General features: G+C 26.0%; 3 protein-coding genes across 3 annotated transcripts in view; 1 reads left to right on the top strand and 2 right to left on the bottom strand.

Annotated features, from left to right (window-relative positions):
- Positions 1-540: 540 nt before the first annotated feature.
- LOC129611665 (protein ECT2) lies at positions 541-5,519 on the bottom strand. Its single transcript, XM_055524917.1, has 2 exons — positions 5,446-5,519; positions 541-5,373 (listed from the first exon to the last, which is right to left on the bottom strand). The coding sequence occupies exon 2, from the start codon at positions 5,332-5,334 to the stop codon at positions 1,477-1,479; it is 3,858 nt and encodes a 1,285-aa protein (XP_055380892.1). The 5' UTR covers positions 5,335-5,373; positions 5,446-5,519; the 3' UTR covers positions 541-1,476.
- Positions 5,520-6,619: 1,100 nt separating this feature from the next.
- Positions 6,620-10,408, bottom strand: LOC129611857 (transmembrane protein 181). Its single transcript, XM_055525260.1, has 10 exons — positions 9,804-10,408; positions 8,868-9,179; positions 8,552-8,808; positions 8,193-8,273; positions 8,028-8,127; positions 7,752-7,952; positions 7,615-7,691; positions 7,453-7,555; positions 7,117-7,338; positions 6,620-7,023 (listed from the first exon to the last, which is right to left on the bottom strand). Exons 1-10 carry the CDS (start codon positions 9,934-9,936, stop codon positions 6,878-6,880), a joined length of 1,632 nt encoding a protein of 543 aa, XP_055381235.1. The 5' UTR covers positions 9,937-10,408; the 3' UTR covers positions 6,620-6,877.
- A 2,054-nt stretch (positions 10,409-12,462) lies between these two features.
- Positions 12,463-25,967, top strand: part of LOC129612109 (myosin heavy chain 95F) — a 42,462-nt gene continuing 28,957 nt past the window's right edge. Inside the window, exon 1 of the mRNA XM_055525624.1 lies at positions 12,463-13,032. The gene's annotated coding sequence lies outside the window, so the exon portion shown is untranslated. The remainder of the gene's footprint in view (positions 13,033-25,967) is intronic.

Genomic DNA, 25,967 nt, shown 5'->3' with positions numbered 1-25,967 from the left:
CGTAAATAATTTTATTTGCTAAATATTGTTAAAATTTAGTAAATTTTGCACTACCCAAATTTTCCTCCATACTGCAAAACATATTAATTTACAAAGCCGCATATAATATTTATTTAAAGCACAAATCTTAAAATTTTCCAGAGGGAATATAAAATTTATGGTATCCACTTTTAGTCCACAGTGATTTTGTTTCATCATTAAGAATTCTTTAAGTAAAAAATTCTTAATTTATGTTCTCATATAATGAAAATAATTAGCATTTTTTTAGTAGAGCACTTTGCAAATAGGCTTATACAACTTAATAATTTGCAAATTTATTTTTTGAGTATTCTACTCCTTAGCCTTATTGTATAAATTTACCTAAAGCTATCCACAAATCACTATTCAATATAATTTTAAGAAACGCCAAAATATGCATTTTTTACCTACAACACAAATAATACAATGTTTTTTTCGTAATTTTACCATTTAATTTTTAAAATATATTTCATAATTAAATATTAATGTATATATAATATAATATATATTATTTCGTAAATAAAATATCATTTCTTGTAAATACAAACGTTTTGTATAAGTTAACATTTTGTTTTTAATTTTAGACTTTATAATGAAAAAATGTTTACAAAATTTTTGATTGTTATAATATTCGTTTTGCTACAACCTAGTTGTAACAAAAGATTACAGAACTAGGTATAAGATTCGATACTTTTTATTCGATTAATTTTTGAGTTCGATTATTTTGTTTCCTATATCTAATATTATTATAAATTTATAATTGTATTTTTTATCATTAAATAATTATTATTGTGCGTACTTTTTAATAAAACAAATTTATAAGTTTATATTTTACATGCGTACAAAACAAAAATTTTTTGCTTCAAATTTATTTTTGTATAGAATTTAATACATTCTTTCCAAAGTAGGACAAATGAACTAATTCTAATAGAAACAAATTAAATAACACAAAAAAATCAAAAGAAAATTCAAGGTTTCATTAGTTATAATTGGACAAAACTATGAAGAGTTCTTTTGGGATACTAAATTTGAGCATTGAGTCCAATATATTATATCTGGATATCGTTTAGATAATAAATAATAAATTTAATTTTGAATGATCTGTTTACAGTTGTTTAAATTTTTCTTTGAAAACTTTCTATTTGTTGCAAAATACGAAAGCAACTATTTTTTCAATTCACTCTATTTTAACACAGCAAAATAATTATGTACATAATTTAGATTTTGATTTTTCGTCAAAGAACACAAAAAAAAATTATTTTTTATTAAATTATTTTATAAATTATTGTCACATTTAAGAACATACAAAATAAACATGTACGTATGTTTATGCGATGAGAGCTCATACAAAAGTATTAAAATATTATTTAGTTATAATATTCGTTCAATATTATTGGTTTTAATATAAATTTATAAAAATTATAAGACAAAATATGAACAAGTTAAAATTAAAAAAAATTACAATCTCCTTAGCGCAGCCAAGGAAATAGTTGAATTCTTATTTTTTCCTATTTGATGAACTGACATTGGCGCAACCAGCACTTCTGACTGCGTTGAAGGTGACTGACTTCTATTATTTCCCATATTATGATTATTTTGATCACAACCATCTTTTTCACCAATTTCATTCAAATTTGTACAACTAGCCAATCTCATTTGGGCAAATTGTGATGCTGGCGTTAAAGAATGAGTACTCCCAAAATGTGTTGGCATCATAGTAGATACAGCCCTTTTTAACTTTGCTGGAGTTTTATTAAAGGAAAATGCACGGCCAACCTTCAAACGTGTTCGTGTAGCAAACTTAAATGCCTTTGATAAAGTACTTAAATGAATATCATTTGTATCAACGTCTAATTCTTGTGATGTCATAGATATTAAAGCTTTATTTATATCAGTGCGACATGCATGTTCAGCAACTTGCTTACACAAATTACGTAAATATATTGTACGGTCAATTTCTTCATTATCAATCATAAAAGCATATAATTTATCTTTATTTTCTTGGTTATGGCGGCAGTTAATTGCAAATGCCTTTGGACTATCAAATATTTCAATAACATATCGAATCGAGGTTAGTGGCATTAATTTAATATGTTTTGAAGATTTTGTAGAACTTGGTGACTTCGCCGCATTAAATCCGCGTGAACGTTTCTTGCAAACTTCAATGGTATCAGAAAATAAATATAAAATCAAAGAATCACCACGACCACTGAGTGAATCAGAAAGCTCAGTAACCTCACACTTTGAGATAAAGCAACGATTTGCGGATACTAAATGAGCGGGACATTGTTCGATGTCATTAAAGATATCAAATATAGCTAACTGACCCTCTGTTTTTCTTTTATCTTCATTGATATGAGCCATTACTTCTTTTATAGCTCGCAGAGCATCTTCCAATTTTTTATGGTCAGGATTATTTTTATTCGTATGTTTTAGAATATCAGATATGAGTAAACTTATGCTGGGTAATCTTTGTACCGGCCGGATCATCAAATCCTGCAATGATTGCCTGCCGCATTCTGGTTTAGCTTGATTAATCTTTAAAAATGCATGAAATCTGGGATTTTCCTTGTCACACTGGAGTAAAGTGTCTTTCATTTGCTCAAAAAAGTTTATATACGGTGGATACGCTTTTATCAATTCATTGCGATGATCTAATATTATTTGGCCAATTAAACAATCTTCTTTCCAGTTTGATTGCAACTCCTTTAATCGTTCCAACATGCTTTTGTGCACATCACTTATGTGTGTGAAATTGCCAAAAATTGCTTTTACTTCCGATTTATTCAATAGTGCGTCATTTGTTTCTGCTCTTTCTTCTAAAGGTGTTTTAAAAATATTTTTGACTGTACTCAATATTCCTACATAATTCGATTCGGTATTATAAAAATCCATGAAATGGTTATACCTCATGGAACGATTTTTTGGTGAAGGTTCTACAACGACATCATTTTCATTAGTGGTTTTATTACATACTCCACTGTCGTGATATTTATCTGGACTAACAGTATAATCCAAAAAACTGTTTGATGCTGATAAAAGACCACCATCAGTGATTGATGAACGTCTTTTGTTGGTACCAATTACTGATTTATCAGGTAATAATCTTTGTAAAAAGCGCTTCCTTTTCCTTTTAAAGCTTATTGGTAACGAATCACGATGACTATCTGTACCAGGAGTATTTGCAATACTATCAAGATAATCCCCAAAAAGATATAAAGTTTCGTCAGCGTAGCCATTTTGTATGGTGTACCAAAACCAATCTGCTTTAACTATGTGAGTTTTGTGACTCTTTGGTTCAGGCATATTAATAGCAATATTCTCATCAACAGCAATATTCACACTTGTTGAAGTTGTTTTCGTTATAACACTATCGACATCCATTGAACTGCTAGAATCAATACTCCCGGTGTGGGATTTTGAATAACTTTCCAGGCGTTTTTCTGTTTTTTGTGGTGCTTCTATAGTGGAAATATCCTTTTGACTAATCTCTTCGTAATTAGAAATTGCCTCGTTTGTAGGTGAAGGGGTTTGTTGCTTAACTTGTGTAGGCAAATCAGAGCAGTATCGTTGTTGCGGAGCTGAGGGAGTTTTAAAATCTGTTTCCCTTTTAATTTGAAAACATTTTTCAGAACTTTCAGGCATCATTAATTCTTCAATTTCCTCATCATTCACATTTGAAGTGGCTTTTAGTTTACACAGTTTTTTTAAAGTGATTAGATTAGAAGATGCCAGTTTTGCAGTTTTTGGAGTTATATTAATATCACGCTTGCTACCTTTACGTACACGATCACGTATTGTACGCAATTTATCTTTGACAGGATTTTTAATTGATTCATTAAATTTCGAATCAGTTGAAGTTATAGAACTGATAGAGGAATTTGGATCAACTGAATTACGCCTTGGACGCAACATATTAGCGATAGGGGTTTTAACTGTAGCAAAACTCATACTTCGTTTTATACTTCTTGTTATAGATCCAGTTCGAATTAATTTCAATTTTTTGGAAACTCCCGTTGAAGATATTTCTATTGAATCTGTCGATAAGATTGAAACATTATCAAAACTTTCTTGTTTTCTTTTATATTCCTGACACGCCGAGTCCTCGCCTTCTTCTTTGATTTGATTTATTTCGCTATTCAAATTGTCTTCGCTGAACAATCTATAACTTTGCTTCGTTGACTTGGGTGTTTTCAAAATTGGAGATAAATTATTTGGATCAAGAAATTCATTTTTTTCACTTGATAATATAACACCATCATGCTTCGGGGTAGAGTTTTCTGTGATTGTAGAGAGCTCACCTTTTTCTGACATGAGAATGTCAGAACATTCGATCATTTTACGGTCTAACTCGTCTACAGTACTTGTACTTTCTGCTTGAATCTTTACGTCCGACATATTATTTGTTAAATCATTGTCAATTTTATATCCAACATCCTTTGCATTTTCAATTTTTGGTGGTCCGTTCCCATGAAAATTAAAATAAGCAGCTGGAGAAGAACATTGAGATCCCGGTGCAATTTCAGGGAAATGATCCCCCATGTTAGCCATCACGACATGGGTACATTCGGGGTCTTCTAAATCAGTTACTATGCCCTTATTGCTAGTTAATACATCCACCATATGCTGATATTCGTCTGCACTAAAACCAAACAAGCAAATTCTTTGCCCTTCAAAAACTTTTAATTTATGCTCTTTTGTAAATGATTCTTCAGTAGCCTTGAAATCATAAGATTCTTTATTTTTCCAAGCTTCATGAACCCAATCTGGTCTGACAACAGCTAAACGAAATGTCATTGCATATTCGTACTTTTTACCACCCGTTGCATTACATATTAAGTGCGTTACTTTGGAGTTCATATCTTTTCGAATTGAACCACCCATTGAATGTATTAAGTTAACTAATTCTGTTAATTCATCTTTCTTCCGTATCCCTGTAAAGCATGTTACAACACCTTTCATAGAATAATTATATAATGGCCTATTTATACTAGGAAGGTCCATATTTGAGTTAGCAATATAATGTAAAGCTGGGGGACCTAATATTTTGTGTTTAGTTTTTTTGATGGCTTCATAAATTGCACCTTCAAAATTGTTTAGTATGAAATACGTCACCCATACATCATCCAAAATTATATCAGTTGCTGTTTCTGATGTTATAACTGGTACTCCAATTTTTTTCGCTGCATTAACCGTGTTTTTATCATCACATACATTTCCAACCAAACAAATTCTCAAATTGTCACTTGAAATTTTTCTTGGTGGTATTATGGAATCTTCATCGCATTTTGATTGCTCTTCAATCACCTCCATCATAAATTTGAATTATTTTTGCCCAGTTGCAATAAGCTCTTTCTACAAATTAAAAACATTTAAGTTATTTAAGTAACACCAAATTATTTATTATCAATAATAAATTTAAATTACAAAAAAAGAAAAACTCAAAATGCTTTTTCACTCTTTTGGCGTTTGAACAATATTTTTAAATAGACCGTTTTTGACTTTTGGCAATTTGAAAAACAAATAAAAAACAACAAAGTATACTATTTAAAGCCAAGCTAACTGTCAAAATGGTTTAATTAGTGTTACCACTTTCACATTTTTTGCACAAATTGAGCAACACTATATATTTGGAAAAGTTTCCTAGTTCTCTTATTTTTTGAACATTTTTGAAAAGCGGAAAAAATTTTTTTTAATTGAGCAAACTCAATTCATTTCAAAAACTCAAAACTTGAAAATTTAATACGATCATTTTCTTTAAATCCCTTGTTACGTGTGATTATTTTTTTTCATATACTTTTAAGGGTTATTTTTACTAGGAACATAATCTATCATCGCTCTATTATGAATGCTCGGAGCAGAATTTTAACATTAGTTTCGACATTTCTCTCAAAATAATTTTATTCGCTTCACGAACCATTTAGGCGAATTCGAAAACAATGACATTCGCTTCGCGAACCATAAAAATCCCATTTAACAATAAAAAACAATTACTTTTTTACTTTTGCAAATCAAATTTGGAAATTTTTAGGTAAATATTAATTTTTTTTATGTTTTGAAAACTAAAATATTAGAATGATGTAATTTTTTTTAAAAAGTACGTACATACATTCATGCATAATTTAAAATGAACGTTAAAATATTAAGGTTATGTTTTACGCATATACGCTCTTAGTAATTTGAAAACTCAAACGAAACGAAACTGAGTAAAAAAGTAATCAAAAATTTTGTGAACACCATCGTTTAGAACTTTCAGGATCTAAAAGATTTTAAAACATTAGGAGAAAATTAAAATCAATTTTTATAATATGGTTTACAACAATTTATTTAATTCTTTTCCATAAACGTATGTATATAAATAAATTTAATTTTTTGTATGTATATGTATCTATATCGCATATTTACAATAGAAAAGGAAAAAATCAAGAAATTTTTTTAAAAAGTCTTATGTATAATCGATCATATTATTATTCTTACAATTACAACTGATAAATAAATATACATAGATAGGTAAGAAAAATCATTTCAAAACATCTTTGTAGACTATATTGAATTTTTTTCATTTAAAATCAAAAATTTAAGCAATATATATATAATATCCTTATAATAATTATTCTTGTTAATATATTTTTTCTGTTAAAAAATAGACCTTTTAATCTTAAGTACATGTTAATACTACATTTACGTAAGTATACAATATAATATAATTTTAATTTAATCTATTTTTGACCTTTATAAATATTAACATAAAAAAATCTTATTACACATTATTTTTTGTAAAGTAAAATGTACGTAAATTTATTATTATTGTTACAAATTTTTCAGAAAATTGTTATTTCCCAATTTAATCTTTTTACATTTAGTCGCTATCGTAATCATTTTTACTACCTGTTGTATTACTTGATGAATTCAAAGGCCTTCGGCTTTCATCATCAGAACCGTAAACGACATCTTCGTCTGAATCGTTTATCATTGAAAATGCTGGATTATCTTTCGTTATTTGTTCTAAAATTAAATATAAATTCATATAATTTCAAAATAATTATGAAACTTATTGGCGAGTGCTTTTTTGGTATGAAAGTATTTTTGCATTTTTACCATTTGATTTTCCATTCGGTGAGTAAACGTAAGCCATCGTATACAAATAAAAATTCAGTAAACCATAAAAACACATAAATTGCGCTGAACTTTTGTACGTTGTTTTCAAGTTGGCCACAAAGTTATCTTCTAAAATGCCAAAGCCAAAACGATTAACTGTAACTGCTAAAGATATTGATAGTACAACTAACATAAGAAGTGTTAAAAATTTAAGACGCATGTCTGTCAGAAGAAAAAAATAAGCTCATAAGTTTTCAGTTTGTAAAACATTATAAAAATACGGTTTGCTAATAATTCATTTTTCGGTAATTTTCAGTTCGTATTACTACTACTTACCAAAAAATGGCATCGAACGCAGCTCACTATACGATTTCAGTACTAGTAAAGCCAAATAAAGAATATACATCGTACCAGCGATATAAAAGAACATTTTAAAACCCTTTCGTGAAAGTTAAAAATCTTTAAGATATTTTTTCAAAACTAATAAGAATGATTTACCTCATAGTTTTTAGTGTCGACAAAGTGATTGTATGTTGGGTCTCTTAATTCATTGCATTTTTCCCATGTAGCTAAAACTATAAAATTACATATAATTCAAGCAAGTGAACTAATATTCTTGTGTAATGTTTTCATACCTATGGCGCTAAACCAAATTGGCATAACAACAATTATTTTGGGTAGATAAAATCTCACAAATCTTCTTTCGTTTTGGCGCAAGCCGTGATAGATACATAACCAAAACATTAAAAGTGAGCATAAAAAAGTCGCTTGTAAAACTCCATCTAACATTCCGGGGAACCACGAATTCCACAAAAATATCAACGGGAAGAAAGGGTCTAAAAAAATATGTACACATAAATCAAATTTATATAACGAGATGTTTAAAAATTCTGCTAAATTTAATAACTTACTGTTGTACAATACAAGAAGAGGGAGTAATATTGACATCCACTTTTGCTCAATAGACCAGTCGTACACCGGGTACTTACGTAATGTATGGGCGAACCAACACTAAAAAAGAAATTGGAAGTGAAAACAATTTAGTTAGAAAAATAAATTTTGTCGACTTTACTTACCGTAACTATAAATGTGAAAAGCAAAAATATAAATCTAAACCATATTTCGATCTGTGAGAATGCAGGACTGTAAGTCTTAAACTGCAAAATTGAAAAAAAGGATTAATAAAATCTTTTCTGAAATTAGTGTTAAAGCTGTCAGGAATGTTGTTTGCTTTTTTGAAACTCGAAGTCTACGGGTGGCTTTGAAGAGTTAAAGAAAATCAGATTGGAAAAATTTTACCTGAGAAATAACAAAACAGTTTCGAAACTGCCAAAGTTAAAGTAACGTTACGTTCGTAACTTTTTTTTTTAATCATTTCCAAGAGCTTTAACATCAGTGCAGAATTTATTAAAAAATTTTAGAAAAATTTACTCACATAAAATGTTATCCCTTTTATTCTATATTTTTGATGAAATAGCTCCAGATCATAAAATTTTACGGTTATAATATAATGTGCATATTCTAGAAAACCCAGATGTAAGATTATAAATTCTTCACACATATTCCTTTCACAAAGCAAATGCCTTGTACGATTTTTAATGTTTTCTGCACTTAATATATTTAGGGGGGTATGGCTTTCGGTTATTCCGTCTATTCCGACACTTACCTGAAAACTCTTGTCATACTTTTCATCTAAATGTTTGAAATAGATAAAGACAGAATAAATAGCGAAATAAACAAGTTTCTATTACCATCTTCGTTTGATGTTTCTAATTTAGCTATTAACCACAACTGTTGTGAGTATGTTGTTGTTAACGGGGTTTTCATAACAAATGGTCCAGTTGCCAATGCATTTTTATCTTTTGTTATCGTTGTATTTTCTAATATCGAGGTGGCAGTTATTTCATTTGTATTTGTAATAGGAGGACCAGCTAATCCAATTACAATACCAAGCCCAAAACATATGAAAAATCCTATAAAGACCATTACGAACTCCCGTTTATGCATTGAATATAATCTCATATAAACACTTCGCTCACATCGATCATGATGATATGCTGGAGCTAAAAATGCAAAAATTGTAGTATATACCATTATTTTGTGCAACATAAATATAATATAATTGAAATTAAATATTTGAAAAAATAATATACATAGAACAATACAGAATAAATATAATAAAAAAATAAAACAAATATATAGATTATAACAAAAAAAAATGTATAAATGTACACACAGATGTACATAGTGGAAAGTATAGAAAATATTCAAGTAGATCGCGATATCTTTTAGAAGGATATAAAATAGAATTTGCAATATCAACAAAATAACCTTTTGTTAATGTTTTTTTGTTAATGTCTGAAGGGGTCTTGTTTCGCAAAGCTAGATGAAACACTCTTTGAAGAGATTACATTTTAAAATATATCTACCTTCATCGTGTACGTATTTTTATAACAACAAACTTAATTCATAATCATTCAATAAAATATTAAACTAAGTTTAAATAGGTACATGGTTTTGCCATGTTTTAAGGACATACAAATAGTTCATGATAATTTTAAAGTAATACGATATTAATACATAAGAGATAAACACAATAATCAATATACAACTTACATATGTATGTATGTAGAAACTACTATATAAGTATGTATGCAAATATCTATATGAAAATTACTTATACTTACCAATGTATTTATTAAATTCACTAAAAATATCACTAAATTGTGTCAACGAATTTCGAATTCTATTTAAAAAACCACCAGACGGTAAATGATAAAAATAACCTAAACCAGATGTATCCTGTGGCGGATTAGCCATTTTCGATAGCAATTTCGTATTTATTTTTCTTTACTTTTATTTTTGTTCTTTTGAACTTAATTAAAATAGGTATTTCAAATACTTTTTTTTTGTTTTGTCCTTGAAAGCATTAATTATACATTGGAGATAAAATAATTAATTGAATTCATTAATGTTTATCTTAATATTAAATTTTAGAATTTTTATATAACAACTATTTGCTAAAATTTTAAGTTTACATATTTTTTGCATCATTTTTACATTTTCATATGGCGAGGTTCTTATCCTTTTTATTGTAATTTACAGTTTATTCTTAGCTGATAACTAATATGAAAATCGATAAAACAGTATGCAAAATAATAAATTTTATAAGACGCAATTCTTTTACCTCTGCAAAGGAAAGAATTGAATTTTTAAGATTCTTTTATTTTTTATTATTATCTTGGAGCATCCAAATATTTACACAAATACTATTAAGTAATAATATGAAAAGTTTTCACATTATTTTAAGGTTTACCGTTATTTTATGGAAATTTTTACAAGGACGTTGCAAATTTGAAAATTCTTTAAATAATGTTGGTATTTCTTTTTTTTAAATTATCAAAATGCAAATATGTAGAATATATAATTTATAAATAATTTTTAATTAAGTTAAATTTTTGGGACAATAAGTATATTACAATATGGACTAAAGAAGAACTGAACTAAATTTGACGGCCAGGTTGTCAAATCTAAAAATCAATAATTTTTTTTTATTTTCCTTCTCCCTTTTTCGTTTCAGCTGTTTATTTGTGCGTACACATGTTATTTATAAGGAAAAAATATACAAAACTTAAAAAAGGGATATGAAAAAATTTTTAACGACATAATACAAAATAATCACAAGAGCTGCAAACCGTATTTGTTTGAATTTTAGATTTTGTGACATTCAAATCGTCTCAAACCATAGTTTTATTGTTGCGGTATGCACCGATACAAATTTTTGTTACTTAATCAGTACACTATAAAAATACTAACTCTATTTTTGTATTTTAAAATTATTTTTAGTGGTCATTAATTTAAATTTTTTTAAACCAAAAATACAAAAAAATTTTAAATTTTTTAGAATTTATTCTGGAATCCAAAAAAAATAGATTCAGTGAAAAAATACTATATAAAAATGATAAGCTGTTCGGTTTAATTGCCAGTACATGCATACTAGCGTTTTGACAGCTTAAGTAAAATATACTGGATCAGTTGACGTTGTAAAAATTTTTTCAGGTAACTTAAAATAGGTTTAACATCAAGCAAAAATGATGATTTTATTTGATTGGATGGCAATTAAATGAAAATTTGTTGTAAAAATGTTTGATGAAATAAACAAAATTTGGCAACAAAAACATTGTTCTAGAATATTCTTATACATGCAATCTATTCTTATATATTATTCGATTATTCGCCCTATTCTATGATCATTAATACAGAAAATATCTTGGAAAAAAATTTATATATATTTACAAAAATATGTACATACAGGCATTTTTTCAAAATTGTTACAAATTTTTATTATTTAAGTTAAAAAAAAATTTAATTTAAAAAACAGATTTGATCAGATAGTGTTTGAAGTTTAAACAGAATTTTTCATCCAATGTACACTATAAAATTTAATCGTCAAGGATTGGTTGAAAAATGAAATACACAATAGCGAATAATTTTTCATACTCGAAAATTACATTATAAAAATAAATGATAGTTACTCACTCTCTTCTCACCTTCCGAGTAAAATAGCGAGATAGACGATCAGGCCCTATGATTAACCTTTAGACAATATGTCAAAACTAGTGAAAGTTGTTTCTTAGTTTCACCAACATACTTTTCGAATTAAAAATTGGATTTTGGTGCGATTACTGTCTTCCAATTCCAGTAATGTACATTTAAAGATATAAAATAACGGTGAAGTTTTTCTATAATTTTTGTACTGACTTGGTTTTGAGTAGTCTTTCAAGTTAACCTTTCAACCAAAAAAATGCCTTGGAGTTTTTCATTTTTCAACTCAGATGTTGAATATGAACAGATTAAGAACTTTAAGATTATGCTCTGATGAAATGAAAACAATTTAATAATTTAAAGGTATGTAGCTAATTCTGTCATATAATAGTTTTTTTAATTGCAGTTTCGAAATAGTAAATGAACTTTGCGTTATATTAATGTGCATGTATTTTTTTTGTGCATTTGGATTATATCGATATATAACCTGATACGAGATAATACCAACTTTCAGCGCTGAACATTATGTTAATGTTCATAAGTTGAATGTAAAAAACGAAAAAGCCAAAAATATTTTACAATAAATGAAAACATTTTCATTTCATTTGACAGCCACCAGATGGATGGTTGAATCTTATTTAAAGTTTTGCTTCGTTAAATTGACTATCAACAGTAATATGAAAAAATAAGAAAATGAAACAATGGATATGGGATGTAAACAAAAACTTTTGGAATCGAAAGAACAAAAATGGTAGAAAAACATAAAAGTTAAAACTCATAATAAATTTGGTCAGTGACGTTTTGACGTTGAAGTAAAAAAGTTGTGAAGAAAAAAAATAATGAGTAGTAAATCAAAGCTAGTTTTAAAACAGAATAGTTTTGACATTTGAAAATTTTTGTTCAAACAACAAAAGAAGTACCGGTTTAAAATTTTATTGTAATTAAAATTTTTAGAATCGGATTATTAAATAATTTTAGGCTAGAATTAATTTTTAAAATTTTATTTAGTTATTAGAAGAAGTTAAAATTCAAAAAAAAAAATATTTTGTAATAAAAAATATGCAATAAAGCAAAGTTTATTCATAAAGTTAAACAGTGGTACAACACATGCTTCTATATAGAAAAAAAGGAAAACTAAAATAAATAAAATTAACAGAAAATCAAATTTGTTATGCAATTTTTAAATACAGAAGTTTAGTTTTTAAATTGTTTTGTAAATTAAAAAAATTAAAAAAACTTCATTTAACGTTTAATTTTGTACATATATACATATATCTATGCATATTGATATAGTGGAGCAACAGATTTTTAGAATTTGAAAATTACAATATTGAGAATTACAAACAATCTTAATATACGCGAATTCAACAGGTAGGTTTTTATTGATAATTTTAATCTTTGTGTTACATACATACATACATATGTACATATAAAATATTTAACTAAAGCTTTTTCATTAATTTTATGACAAAAGCATGTACATATGTATCTATATATTTATATGAACCTGCTGCACTCAACATGTTATTAGGTATGTAGGTAGATACTCACATTTACCTTTTAAATCAATTAAATTTAATTCCTATAAGTGTAACATTTAGTTCCTTACATAACTGAATATTACATTTATATGCGACCCGATAATCTGATATAAATTTTGATCATTTAAATTAATAAAAAATAAATAAATTAGAGTGGTAGTTATCATCCGATAGCCGGTCGATCCGATCTATACTTATGTTTTTCAATTCAGTACTGTTTGAGAAAGCAAATACTTACTCTTTTATTGTACTTGGTAATTTTTTATATTTTTTATTTCCATTATAAAATACAATAAAAGATTTTTACGTGGCACTTTATATGCTTGAATATTGAATAAAGAAGAGAAAAAAGACAGGTGAAACTTGTGTTCAAACTGAAAGACGATAGGAGAATACTTTAAAAAAAGTAATAATTTATTCGTTAATTTAAAAGGATTTGCCAGTAAATAAAATTTTAACTTCGTTTTTACTAAAAAATTATTAATTAAATTTTAACTAGTTGATTTCTAATTAGAATCGACATTTCTCTGTAAACTTTTGTGTTTGGTATACATTATATTTAGCTTATGATTTATCGCTTCAGAATATTGTGTAGGCAGTTAAGTTACGTATGTACCAGTTATTTAAATATCAATTATTTATATGAAAAAAGTTGACTTCAAAATTAAACAATTTTGTTTTAATTGTTTACTCTACCGTGTTAAGTATCAAAAGAAAGATGTTTAATAATTCATTTTTTAATTCAATGAAAAAAACATGTAAAATTTGTACAGAACTCCTGCCTTGAATAATATTTGAAAAAAGTACTTAAACTTAAAAAAAAATAAGACAAGAAAATTTGTTTCCAATTAAACACATGAATTTACATAATATATATACATACATATATAAAATGCACAATTTCGTTATATAAGTATGTATATATACATATAAGTAACTACATAAATACAAAAAAAATCATTAATGCAGTTTTATATGAAAATCACATTTATAAACTTTGAAATCTAGGTATTTTCAAATTTATCTACTTTGAGAACACATTTTAAAAATGCATAAATAAGAGTTTGTCTAGACATTTTGTTGCTCGTTGTTTGATCATTCCCTTAATTTTGAGTATTTATATGTATTTACACGTAAATAAGTTATATGTACATACATATGTAAATAATATGATATTTAACATATTCTAAAAATTTATGTGCATTTGAATTTGTCATACTATTTTCAATCGTACATACTTATTAATAAAAATGTCAACTTTGAAAATTTCATGGTGAAATCCTTACTATCATATTAACTTCCATTTTTCTATGAAATCATAAACTCAGTTATAATTCCTACTTTTAACTGTTAAACGTCATTCTCATAATAATTGTAATTTAAGGATTGAATGTATGCACTTGTAAATTGCTTACTGTTTTACGTAGGGACCATTTTATATAAACCAGTTAACAGTTTAAAGTGGACAAAAAGTTTGTTTGCAGTGAAGCTCGTTTGCATTCAATTATTTTTGTAGTAAAATTCTTAAAAATTTTTCATCGTTACCAATTTAGGTTGGTATTACAATTGAAAATACTGAAGGCTTATATTTTGGTTTTCTAAATAAAACTTTATAAGTACCTACCTACCCATCTAGTTAGTAGTTATTTGTTATTAATAATATAAGTTCATTATTTACTATATACTTTATATACTTACTTCATAAATTGTTGTTATAAATTTAATACATTTTAGACCTGAATAGAAATCGGTTGATTCATTTAATCGAACACAAGAAAAACTAAAATAAATTTAGTTTTTAATTTAAAATTTGGATATTTTTTAAAAAACTTAACCAACCTTAACAGCCTTTGTTTTTCAAATTTTTATTTTTAATTTTTTTTTATCAACTAAGTATATGTTTTATTTTTGTTCACGGTTATGTAACGTCATTATATGTACATATATACATAAGTACCTATTTAGTTTTTATTCTACTTTAATTATTCACCTGTAAATGTTGGTGACCCACCCTCATTACTACAATTTTTTATAATTTTTGTTATTTTTATATTTTATTGAAATATAAATATAATAGCTGCATTTATAATATATACACACATAGTTTTATGCATTTTTGTAGTAAGATTAAACTGACTTTCTATGATAACCATTTCAAAGTGAAAAATTGTAACAATTATATAATTTTATTTTGGAATAGAACACAAGGTGACTCTTTAACACAAAATAAGGAAAACTGTATTAAATTTTTAAATGTCGCTAAAAATAATGTATTAAATTATACGAAAAATTTATAAATTTTTTAATTTTACTTTCAATTTAAATTAGAAATCTATTAAATCGTAACACTTTTATTCTTTGTAAGTATCAATTTTTACACAAAGATTGTACGTAATAAATCCAAAACGTCTTAGTTCTAAGTTGATTAAAATTAATTAAAATTAAGATTAAGTCTTAAATGTTGAATAATCGTATAAAATAACTCAAGACACTCCCATTATTAGAGCGAATTATTAGATTATGGAATAAATATAGAGAGGTTCGATTTTTACTTAAGTAAGACCTTTTTATAATCTAAAATATAAATTGGTTTTAACAAAATTATTTATGTTAAATATATTAAATAATTCAGGACTAACCCTGTACATAAATGAAAATAGTTATTTATGTAAATATATAAAGCTATAGGATCTGTTAATTTTTATTTTTTTATGTTTTGTTCTTATTTTTTAAAGTATCAGAGTACTTATATGCAGTAAACTAAAGTGAAATGAACCTTTAATGAATATTTGAATAGTTTCCGGTGTCATAATATTAAAATAGAATTCTGTTATTTCTGCACAGATTCAATGACATAAGAAAGAAAAAAATTGAAAAACAATTTTTATGATGGTACTGGACTGACTTTTTATGACAAGATGATGTTGACGCTTCATGATTTATATACATATGTAAATGAATATTGTATTGTGCTTTATGAATAATGATGAAAAAATAGAAACAAATTTGTCTCGTTGGTTGCTTTCATGCTAAAATTTATATTAAAAGGAAAATACTTTAAAAATTCGAAGGAAAATGATTTAAGGGAAAATTTAAATAATTTTTTTTAAGAGTAAAATTATTCTAGTAAAATTATACTAGAATAATTTTGGAGATATTATTCAAGCACTAGTATAGGAAATTTTGGATATATTACTTGGACTAGTATAGGATTTTTGGAGATTTTGGAAAGAATCGATTTTCGGGAATTTAGGTTTTCAAATTTAAAACTTATTGTAGACATGTTTTTTTCATTTTTTTGAAACTCTTTTAATAGAGAATTTCAAATTTTGTTAATTTCCTAATTGTGTGGTTTTAATAAGTAGATTAAAATTTTCTAATTTTAGAGTTTCTTATTATGGTTAATGTTGTTCAAAATTTACTTACATACAAGGAAAGAAACAGAAATTGTTGTAAAACAAACAACACAAAATACTTCAATAATTAACTGTCTACTAGTTAAATTTTCCGATTCAGTTTTATCTTTAATTATTTTAGTTTTTATTAATTATGTCTATTTTGTTTCCTTAACTACTTAATTATTTTATACGTTTGCTAATACTCCAAGTAGAATAAGAAAAGAAAATACAAGTTTCGTACACGTTAAAATATGCCGCATATATATTTTACTTACATACCCATATATATTATGATTTAATTTAAGTTGTTTCTAGTTTCTTGGGTTTCTTTAAGCATAAGTACTTAAAGTTAATAATTTAACAGTATAGAAGGGGATTGTAATAGGGAAAAAATGTAAAATTTCATAATTGGAGAATGCAGCACTAAATGTATAAAGGATTTTTATTTGTAATTTACAAAATTATGACACTCTTGAAAAATTACGTAAATGTAGTTCGTTTAAGCTCTTGCTCATTGTGTGCATAATTATAAATAGGTATTATTAACGTTGTATTATTTAACTTGATTTCAAGGACATAAAGATATTATGGAAAATTTTCTGAATGGGACTTCAAGTTAAATGCTTTTTTTTGTACAAGTAAAGTGCACTTTTCCATGTTAGGGAAGCGTAAATAAACTATTTTTAAGTAGATGTTGGACTGTGTGGGCACGTGGATATCTGAAGTTCGGCTGAACCAATTTTGATAATATTTTATATAAGTATAAGTTTATTTTAAGGCGGATGTCACGGATTGATCAACTTTTGGGATATATCAGATCTGGCGAACTGGTTCTTTTTACGGACGCATATAAAAAGAAATTCAAGCAATTTTCTTGAAATTTGATATTTTAATTCGGAGTGTTAAAACAATGAACTTGTAAATTTTTTGAAAAGATTAGGGTTAGGAGACCGAACTAGTTACCAATTGTACATTTTTTTGCGATATTTACGAGTTTTTTTTGCTACCGAAGCTATGTGGTGAAGGAAACTTTTCAGGGAAATCAAGAGTCAAAATTAGATTTTTTTAGGTATATTAACTAAAAAATAACTAAGTAACGTCCCTAAAATTAAGAAAAGCGCTTAAAATGCATTTTATTAACTTTGTGCAACATTTTTGTTACACTAAGCAACATTTATTTCGGTCCGGTAATGTTCTGATTACATCAAATTTTTTTATTTTAATTATTCTTAATATAATTTTGTTTATAATTTCAAATTTTCTTTAAAAAATTGTCGTATATATTAATATATATCATATATATATTAATTTATTGAAAATTCATTAAAATTATCATGCAAATGCAAAGCAAAGAAAAAATGCAAGAGCCTGTTGAAGTCGAAACAGGAAGAACTTAAAAAACCGAAGTTACTTTTTACTTATCTATTAAGTATTACACAATAAATTATTAACTTAAAGTTGTCAATCTACAGCAAGTTTTAATTTTGTCTTAAATTATAATAATGATCCCTCATCAAATGTTTTCATTGGCACTTTTTGTCACTTTTTGTATCTCTGTAGATTCTGTAGAATAACCAGTGTATGTTTGCTTTTTATTGTTTTGTTTCAAATACAATAGAGTGTTAAGGAGTTAATATTTTTCCTAACCAGTGTGTTGTTATATTTACCGACCGTATTGTGTATACAATAGGTTTTCGGTGGGAATGCACTTCTCCATAGTAGGGAAGTGTAAATAAACTATTTTTAGCAACCTGTCGTTCTGTCGGTCTGTATGTGCACGTGTGTATCTCAAGTTCGGCTGAACCGATTTTGATGAAATTTTATATGTAAGTTTATTTCAACCATGACACGGATTGATCAACTTTTGGGATATATCAGGCCTTGGGAACTGCACTTTTTAGCGGGCCTGTTTTACACTTTTGACCATTGAAGAAAATATTCAACCGATTTGCTTGAAATTTCGTACATAAGCTTCGCTCGGCCGTCTATGAAATCTCCTAACCTTTGGAAGAAATCAGGCGTCAGCACCTGGACGTTTACTAAGGGCCAAATATAGGTTTTTGCGTATATAAAGAGAATTAATCAACCGATTTCATTGAAATTTAATATTTGAATTCCTCGTATTAAAACAATGAACATATAAATTTTTTGGAAAGATCAGGGGTCGAAAACTGATTTGCGATTTTACATTTTTCACTATATCTACGGAACGAATTGTTGGAATTTCTTGAAATTTGATATTTGACTTCTGGTCTTTACCGAAACTAACTGGCGAGCATTTCAGGGAATTCGGGTGGCGAAACCTTACTATACGCCAAATTTACATTTTTCTAGGTATGTTAACTATAAGCTTACTAATGTCCTAAAAATTGGAAAGAAGTATTTAACAGACATTTCTACAATATTCTGTAACATTTTCACTTAACTAGGCAATACACATTGCGGTCGGATATGTGCTGACCACATCAGATTTTTCTTATAAAAATATAAAAAAGTATCTGCTTTTATGAGCTTTACTTTAATTTTATGTTTTAACATAACCTTTATAATATAAAATCTTTTTTTCTTCCACCTTTTATGTTTTTGTTTATATAAATGTATGCGTGATTTCAATGATTCACCTTTTCAACTGAGAGTGCTATATTATAAAGACCTGTTTATTATTTTTTGTTTTAATTTTTAAACTGAAACTTTTTAACAATTTTAACTACATACGTATAAAGTCTAAAAATTTAACTTCATATTAGTAGCTGCAGCCATGATGGTAAATGATAGCCATAGAATGATGTGAGTGGTTGATGATTATAATAAAACTGTTGTATTGTGATGGTGGTGTTCATTATGAAATTTTGGAATTGTATTAAATTGAATACAAACCATGTATGGCGCACAAAATACAACATTAATAATTGTCAGGGAAGTTTAAAAGAACTAAAAAAGAAAGAAAACAAAGAAATTTGTGAAGATGTGAAAACATTAAAACAGTACGAAAACTGTTTTTTTCAAACGAGTTTTCGAATAAAACAAAAAAAAAGTATTGAAATTAACAAAGGAAAAAAATAAAACATAATGGACATGTTTAACATTCATTACACGAGCGTCGAACATCATATTCACAATTCAAGTTCAGCTTTATTATTTTGTTTCAGAAAAATTAAATAAAATGGACTGAATTATTGTTTATAAGAAATATAAAGTAGAACAAATTATTTTTCAATCTAGTTGATGGAACTAAAATAATGATAGTATTGATAATAAGCTCTAGATTTCTGAATAGATAATTGAACAAGATTTAAAAAATAGAAAAACAATAATGCAAGAGTGGAAAACATAAAATTTCTTATAAAATTTTTGTCAGAAATAAAGTGAGAAAAGTTGAAATGAAGAAGAATAATGACAGCAAAAATCTTGCAATGATTGCGGAGAAAAGTTGCCATAACAAAAAGCAGTCCGAGATGGAAAAGCAAACGTTTTTGGTACAATTATAATATTTGCATTTTTAATAGCTTACAGAATATGAAAATTACACTTAAGAAAATTCTTAAGCAAAACCATTTTAATTACAGAGCAAAATCAGAAAGGCCTACTCGCATCTGAGTTTTATTTATTTATTTTATTTATTTATTATACTTTATTCTCTGAATTATTACAAAAATTTTACTTAAATTAAGAGAATAAGAAAACGGCATTATTGCTTAAAGAAAAATAGTGTAAATGCGAATGTGATAAAGATGTGAGTTTGAATAACGAAAAGTAACTTTATTAGTTTTATTAAATTTTGTTGGAAATATGCACAAAAATAAACTATTCTAAGTTAATCTTTCATTTAAATGGTGGCTGATGGCAACCGTGTAGTAAATAAAATTTTTACATTTATTTCTTCGTACATACTCTTCACTATAGAAACAAAACCGAAAGCTAAAAACTTCATTTTATTCTTTGTTTTATATATTTTTAGGTCACAAAGTCACAAGAGATCATATATAACATTATGTATACCATTTTCATTATTTACGATATAAAATCCATTGATATCCTCAGGCTTTGATATTTTACTCTTGGTTCATGAATAAAAACTGTTGTTTAATTACATATTTAATTGTACTTATATTAAAAAAAAATTCTTGAAGATTTTGATATTATTACGCTCTGGTATTATTGAGGTCACAGTTTCTTAAGGAACAATGATGTTAAAGGGTGTTTATATACACTTTTTGTAAAAGTTATTTACTAAATGTTATAGATTTCCTCTTCCATTTTTAACAATAAATAGGGAATATTATAAAATAATTGTAAATTGATTTTGATTTTATGTCAATCAAATGAAAAATTTGTTTAATCATTTTTTTAAAAGTTTATTTTAATTTTAAATACTTACGTTGTCGAATTGAAAAAAATTAAAATATTTCGTAAAATTTCATTTTCTCAATTGTTGCATGCGCTCCAAAATATTGCATAAAACTTTAAAAGAAGTAAATAACCGATACCAAAAAGTAATAATTATCGGCCATTATATTCAAAATACATATGTAATTAATTAAAGAAAATTGTAAATAGACTATTAGAGTCTTAGTTACTTAAGATAAAATTACAGTTGTTAGATTAATCATGAATTAAGATACACACATAATTGCATTATTGCAAACAAGATTGTGAATTTGAGAAAAAATTACTAGAATAAGTTAAAAAGCTGCTGCAGTCATGTTCCGTTGGTTATATAGCCATGATTAAAACCAAACAGATTCATAACAAAATTTTTAATTTTCCCTATGATTAAAATAAGTAACGAAATTGAAAAATTTAAATTTGATATATCAGAGAGTAAGGTAGTAATTGCAAAAAAGTTTCAAACCATTAATGACTTGGCATAATTTTTTAATATCATATTTAATTGCTTTACGAAAATACAGGAATGTTTAATCACAATTAAATATTTCGTGTATAGTGTAAGGGGAGACTTGCAATTCTTTTCTGGTGCCATTGTTATAATTATATTTTATTTTTTTTATTAAAAAAGCAAAAATTTGTTAATTATACATACATACGTATGCACTTTGTAAGCATAACGTGTGAGTTATTAAATAATAAATGTTAAGCTATTACGCTCTTAATTTGCAGTGCTCTTAAATAAATCTGTAAAATATAGTTCGTAAACAGAGTTTACCGTATGTAATTATATTTAGACAGATTTCGTATTATGTACGTTTGTCGTTTATGTTTGTTTATTTCTACTCTGTGTTATGCAGTTTTTATATTTATTTGTATTATATACGTATATACTCATGTTTGCAATGCTTTATGTATTGTCGCAATAACACAAAATTAACTCTACCGTTACCAATAAAATTATTTTTGTTTTTTCATGTTTTCATGCATTTATGAATGGTAGTTCATTCACAATATGCATTCAATAATTTGAAAGTAAGTAGTAAGTTTTGATTTGGACGGTTGGTCGTCGGTTATTTTTATTTAGCCATAAAATTAAGTCATTAAACATAGAGTGATATACAAAAAAAAACAATTGTTCGGTTTGAAAGTAAGAAAGTAATTAGAAAATGTATTTAAGTACATTATAAAGTTGCTTTAGTGACCCAAAATTAACTTTCCGTAAATTTAGAAAATTCTTATATTATTTACTTATAGAATAAATTTTTTCTTAAGAATTCTTTTATTTTTTGAGTATTTTTGAATTCTTCCATTCAACATTAATAAAATTCTTTCTTCCTTTTGTTTATAAAATCACACAGAAATTGTAATATGAAACAGCCAAAGTTCGTAAGAGGTTTTTAAATGCATTAAATGTTTTGTAATTTAGTTTACTTATGGTTTAAAATGAATACTTACGAATAAATTAAAAGTTTTCTTGTAATTTTACTGTTTTCCGAGGTAATTACGTAACAATAAAAGAAAATTGTAAATTTCAATTGCAATACACTAATTTTTAAACACGACCGGTTGATAGTGTACATAGGTTTTTTTCTCATAATTATTAGAGTTTTTTTATTAAAGTTACTTGATAAAAGCTTTAAATTAATTGTTTTATTACATTTTTTATTGCTGGTTTCTAGCCAAAAGTTGTATTTTGCATTACGCGCTCTAAATGCGTAATGCAAAATGCAACTTTTTCAAAAATATTTTAAGTGTATTAGAAAAATGCAATTGTTGTTTTTTATTCGTTTAAAAGTTTTTACGTTATAATTTATACGCTATACATTAAGTATTAAGATAAGAATCGAATTTTTATTATTACTTATTGCATATTCGAATTAGTAGTTAAATCTAAATTTAATTTTATTACGTGTTTTGGTTTTTAATTGCTTGTTTGTTGTTTTTTACTACTTCTATTTTATTTTTTTTTGTGTGGACGGAAAATTAATTATGCAATTTTATACGCTAATACTAATTATTTTGATTCATATTGCTAGTGCATATAGATATTGAAAAGCTGATTTTGAAATAATCAGCTGAATTATTTAAGTATAAGTGAGTGAGTGTATTTAGTAAATATTTTAATTAACATCATTTAAATACTTAGTAAGTGAAAATATATGAGTATATACAGCATAAGGTGGAAAGTAATTTCAGGGGTGATTCTTTGATCAAATTTCAGCAAAAATTGTAGGCGGGGAGGGTGTGCATATACATATATTTTTTTCGAGCTTTTTGAAAACAAAAAAGGTACTAGACATATAAATAAATGCTTATAACTTACACGGAACCATACAACATAGGGTTATTACTAGTTACCATACAACATAGAGCTTATCTTAGAGGTGATTGATTGTTCTTTATTTTTGGCCTTACAATTAATTTGATTTGAGCCATAGTTTTCGAGATTCAGCTCATCAAAGTCAGAATTTTTGTTTTTTCAAATTTTTTTTTACAAAACTCGAAATTTCTCTAAAATTTTTGTTATTATTACTTTTTTTTTCGTTTTTTTTCGATTCGCTATGATGAGATCTAAAAGTTAACCTATATAACATTTTTTTCCTCTATCTTTCATAGTTTTTCCACTAAAATGCGTTATTTGCATAATTGCTTAACTTTCAAATCGGTTTAAATTTTTAATAATTTGAAAAAAATTGTTAAAATTTCTTGCATTTAAAAAAACAAAAGAATTTTTGAAATTATTTTTCAAAAATTTCATTTTTTTCCTTTCATACTTTTATCATTTTATGTCTTTTTATTACGAGTACTTACAAAGCTGCGTATGTATAAAAATTTAACGCCGCCAAAATGTTTATAAAAATTGCAAACTTATGTCATTAAATAACTACAAACATGTCTTCTTTATCTATGGTAACTGTATTAATAACACATGTTTATTTTTCTTATTTCCTATTTTATATTGACAACTCGACATTGGAAATTATGTACAATATACATATGTATAGAGTAAATGTTGTTAACAAAGATAAAATTCAATAAAATATTTTGTAACCAGATATGCCAAAACATCATAAAGGCATTATTTTATATCTTATCAAAAAAAAATAAAATTCCTTTAACGATTTTTTATCAGTAGATATTAATTATATATTGACAATTTAATTAAACCAATTAATATTTTGTAATTAATTGTTTAGAAATAGAACTTGTGAGTTGGCTGAATTGTAATACACATAGTTTTTGAGTTTGAGTTACATATACATATATATTAATTCAGCGTTATGTTGGAAATTCTATATTAAGATGTTTTACAAAATAGCTCTCATAAGTTGATTTCTCAACGTTTAACTATATATTAGAATTTTTAATTTGGTCTCTGGTTTATTAACCATTACTAATCGTTTAAAACCATCTTTTACAAAATAAGTTTTTGATTATAGCTTTGACTTCGAAACGCATATATTTACTGGTTTTCTGTGACCTGTCTGCTGGTGGTGATTGTAACTTTTATATTGATTCAAGGGGATTTCTTTTTTTGGAAATATTTGGAACAAGAGAAAAATCATAACATTGGGCTGGTTTAATATGTCCTTAATCAATATTACTCCTATATTTTGCCTGAAAACTAAGTAATAAAATGAAGTTGTATTGCAACAACCTATTGCAACTATTAAGTCGTTTAATATTAAATATTAAGTTTTTAAATGATTGATGAAAATGATAAAGAGAAAATCATTCTGCAATTATGAACTTTATATACAATAATTTTAATTTTTCTGTTCAATTAGAAATAAACCTTTGCTTGCTTATACTTAATTGTATAATTTCAACTGATACGTAATCTAATCAAAAAATCTATTTTTTTATTTGCCTATTGCAACTGATTAAGTTCAATGTAAAATTCATTGCAAAAATTCTAATTAAATATACGAGTACGTTATTTATTACAACAATTTTTTAATTGTTGTTTACAAAAAGATCATCAGAAATGAAAAAAAATAATTTTAGATTGCTAGTCTCTTCAAGTATTTATTTTAAATGGATTTATTGATTAAAAATTAAAAGTTATTTAATTTGTAATTATTGGTTTCTACGACAAATTTCCAATGAGACGTGTGTAATACTCGTACGTAAAAAAATTGTTCTAAATTGGTTTCGATTAAATAAATTTTAGTACAAATTATTTAAAAAAAATTTAATTTTTGCATCAGTTCAGTGTTTACACTAGTTTTTAATTGAAAAATATTTAATAAATAATAATATTACGCGATGGATTTAATAATATGCTATGGTTTGACTTTAAGGTAAAAGAAAGTTAAGTAAGCTTTGAACATTTTATGTAAGGCCGAAATGAATTAACTAAAAATTTTGGTGTCATTTTTCAAAACCTTAGCTATTCTCTCAAAATTAATCATTACTTTGGATTTATTTTTTCAATTAAACAATTTTTTGAATGTAAAATTTTTAAAAATCTGTTAAAGAACAAAAAATGAGTAATGTGGACGTCTACTTAAATACATGTGTATTATATTGTGTGATTTGAAAAATTCGTAAATTCTATTTATGGATTTTTCCTTTTATAAAACATGTGTACATATGTATGTATTTTAAAAACTATCAGACAATGCATTGGAACAAAGCGCTATAAAATGGAATTAAAAATAACAATGCCTATTTCATAACATGACATTTTGAATACGAACATGTACATATGTATATGTGTGTATATGTATTTAGTCAAAATTTTAAAAGTGAAGTTTGTAAGGAAACACGTTCGTCTTGAAAAAGTTGCTTCATCTGCAGAGTCAAACACTTATTTTAAATTATGAAAAGTTCCTATATTACGGGATGTACGAGTATTTGGTGAAAAACAAAACAAAAATATAATTTTATAATTACCTAGTGCCTTATTTTTATTCATGGGTTCCATAATTTTATAAAAAACAATCTAGTGTAATTTGAAAGCAGTTTCTTGATA

Source organism: Condylostylus longicornis, unplaced genomic scaffold (genome assembly GCF_029603195.1).
Source record: "Condylostylus longicornis isolate FDR11 unplaced genomic scaffold, ASM2960319v2 ptg000055l, whole genome shotgun sequence".
Lineage (NCBI taxonomy): Eukaryota > Metazoa > Arthropoda > Insecta > Diptera > Dolichopodidae > Condylostylus > Condylostylus longicornis.
Note: the sequence above shows the minus strand (reverse complement) of the source record. Positions and strands in the feature narration are given on the sequence as shown.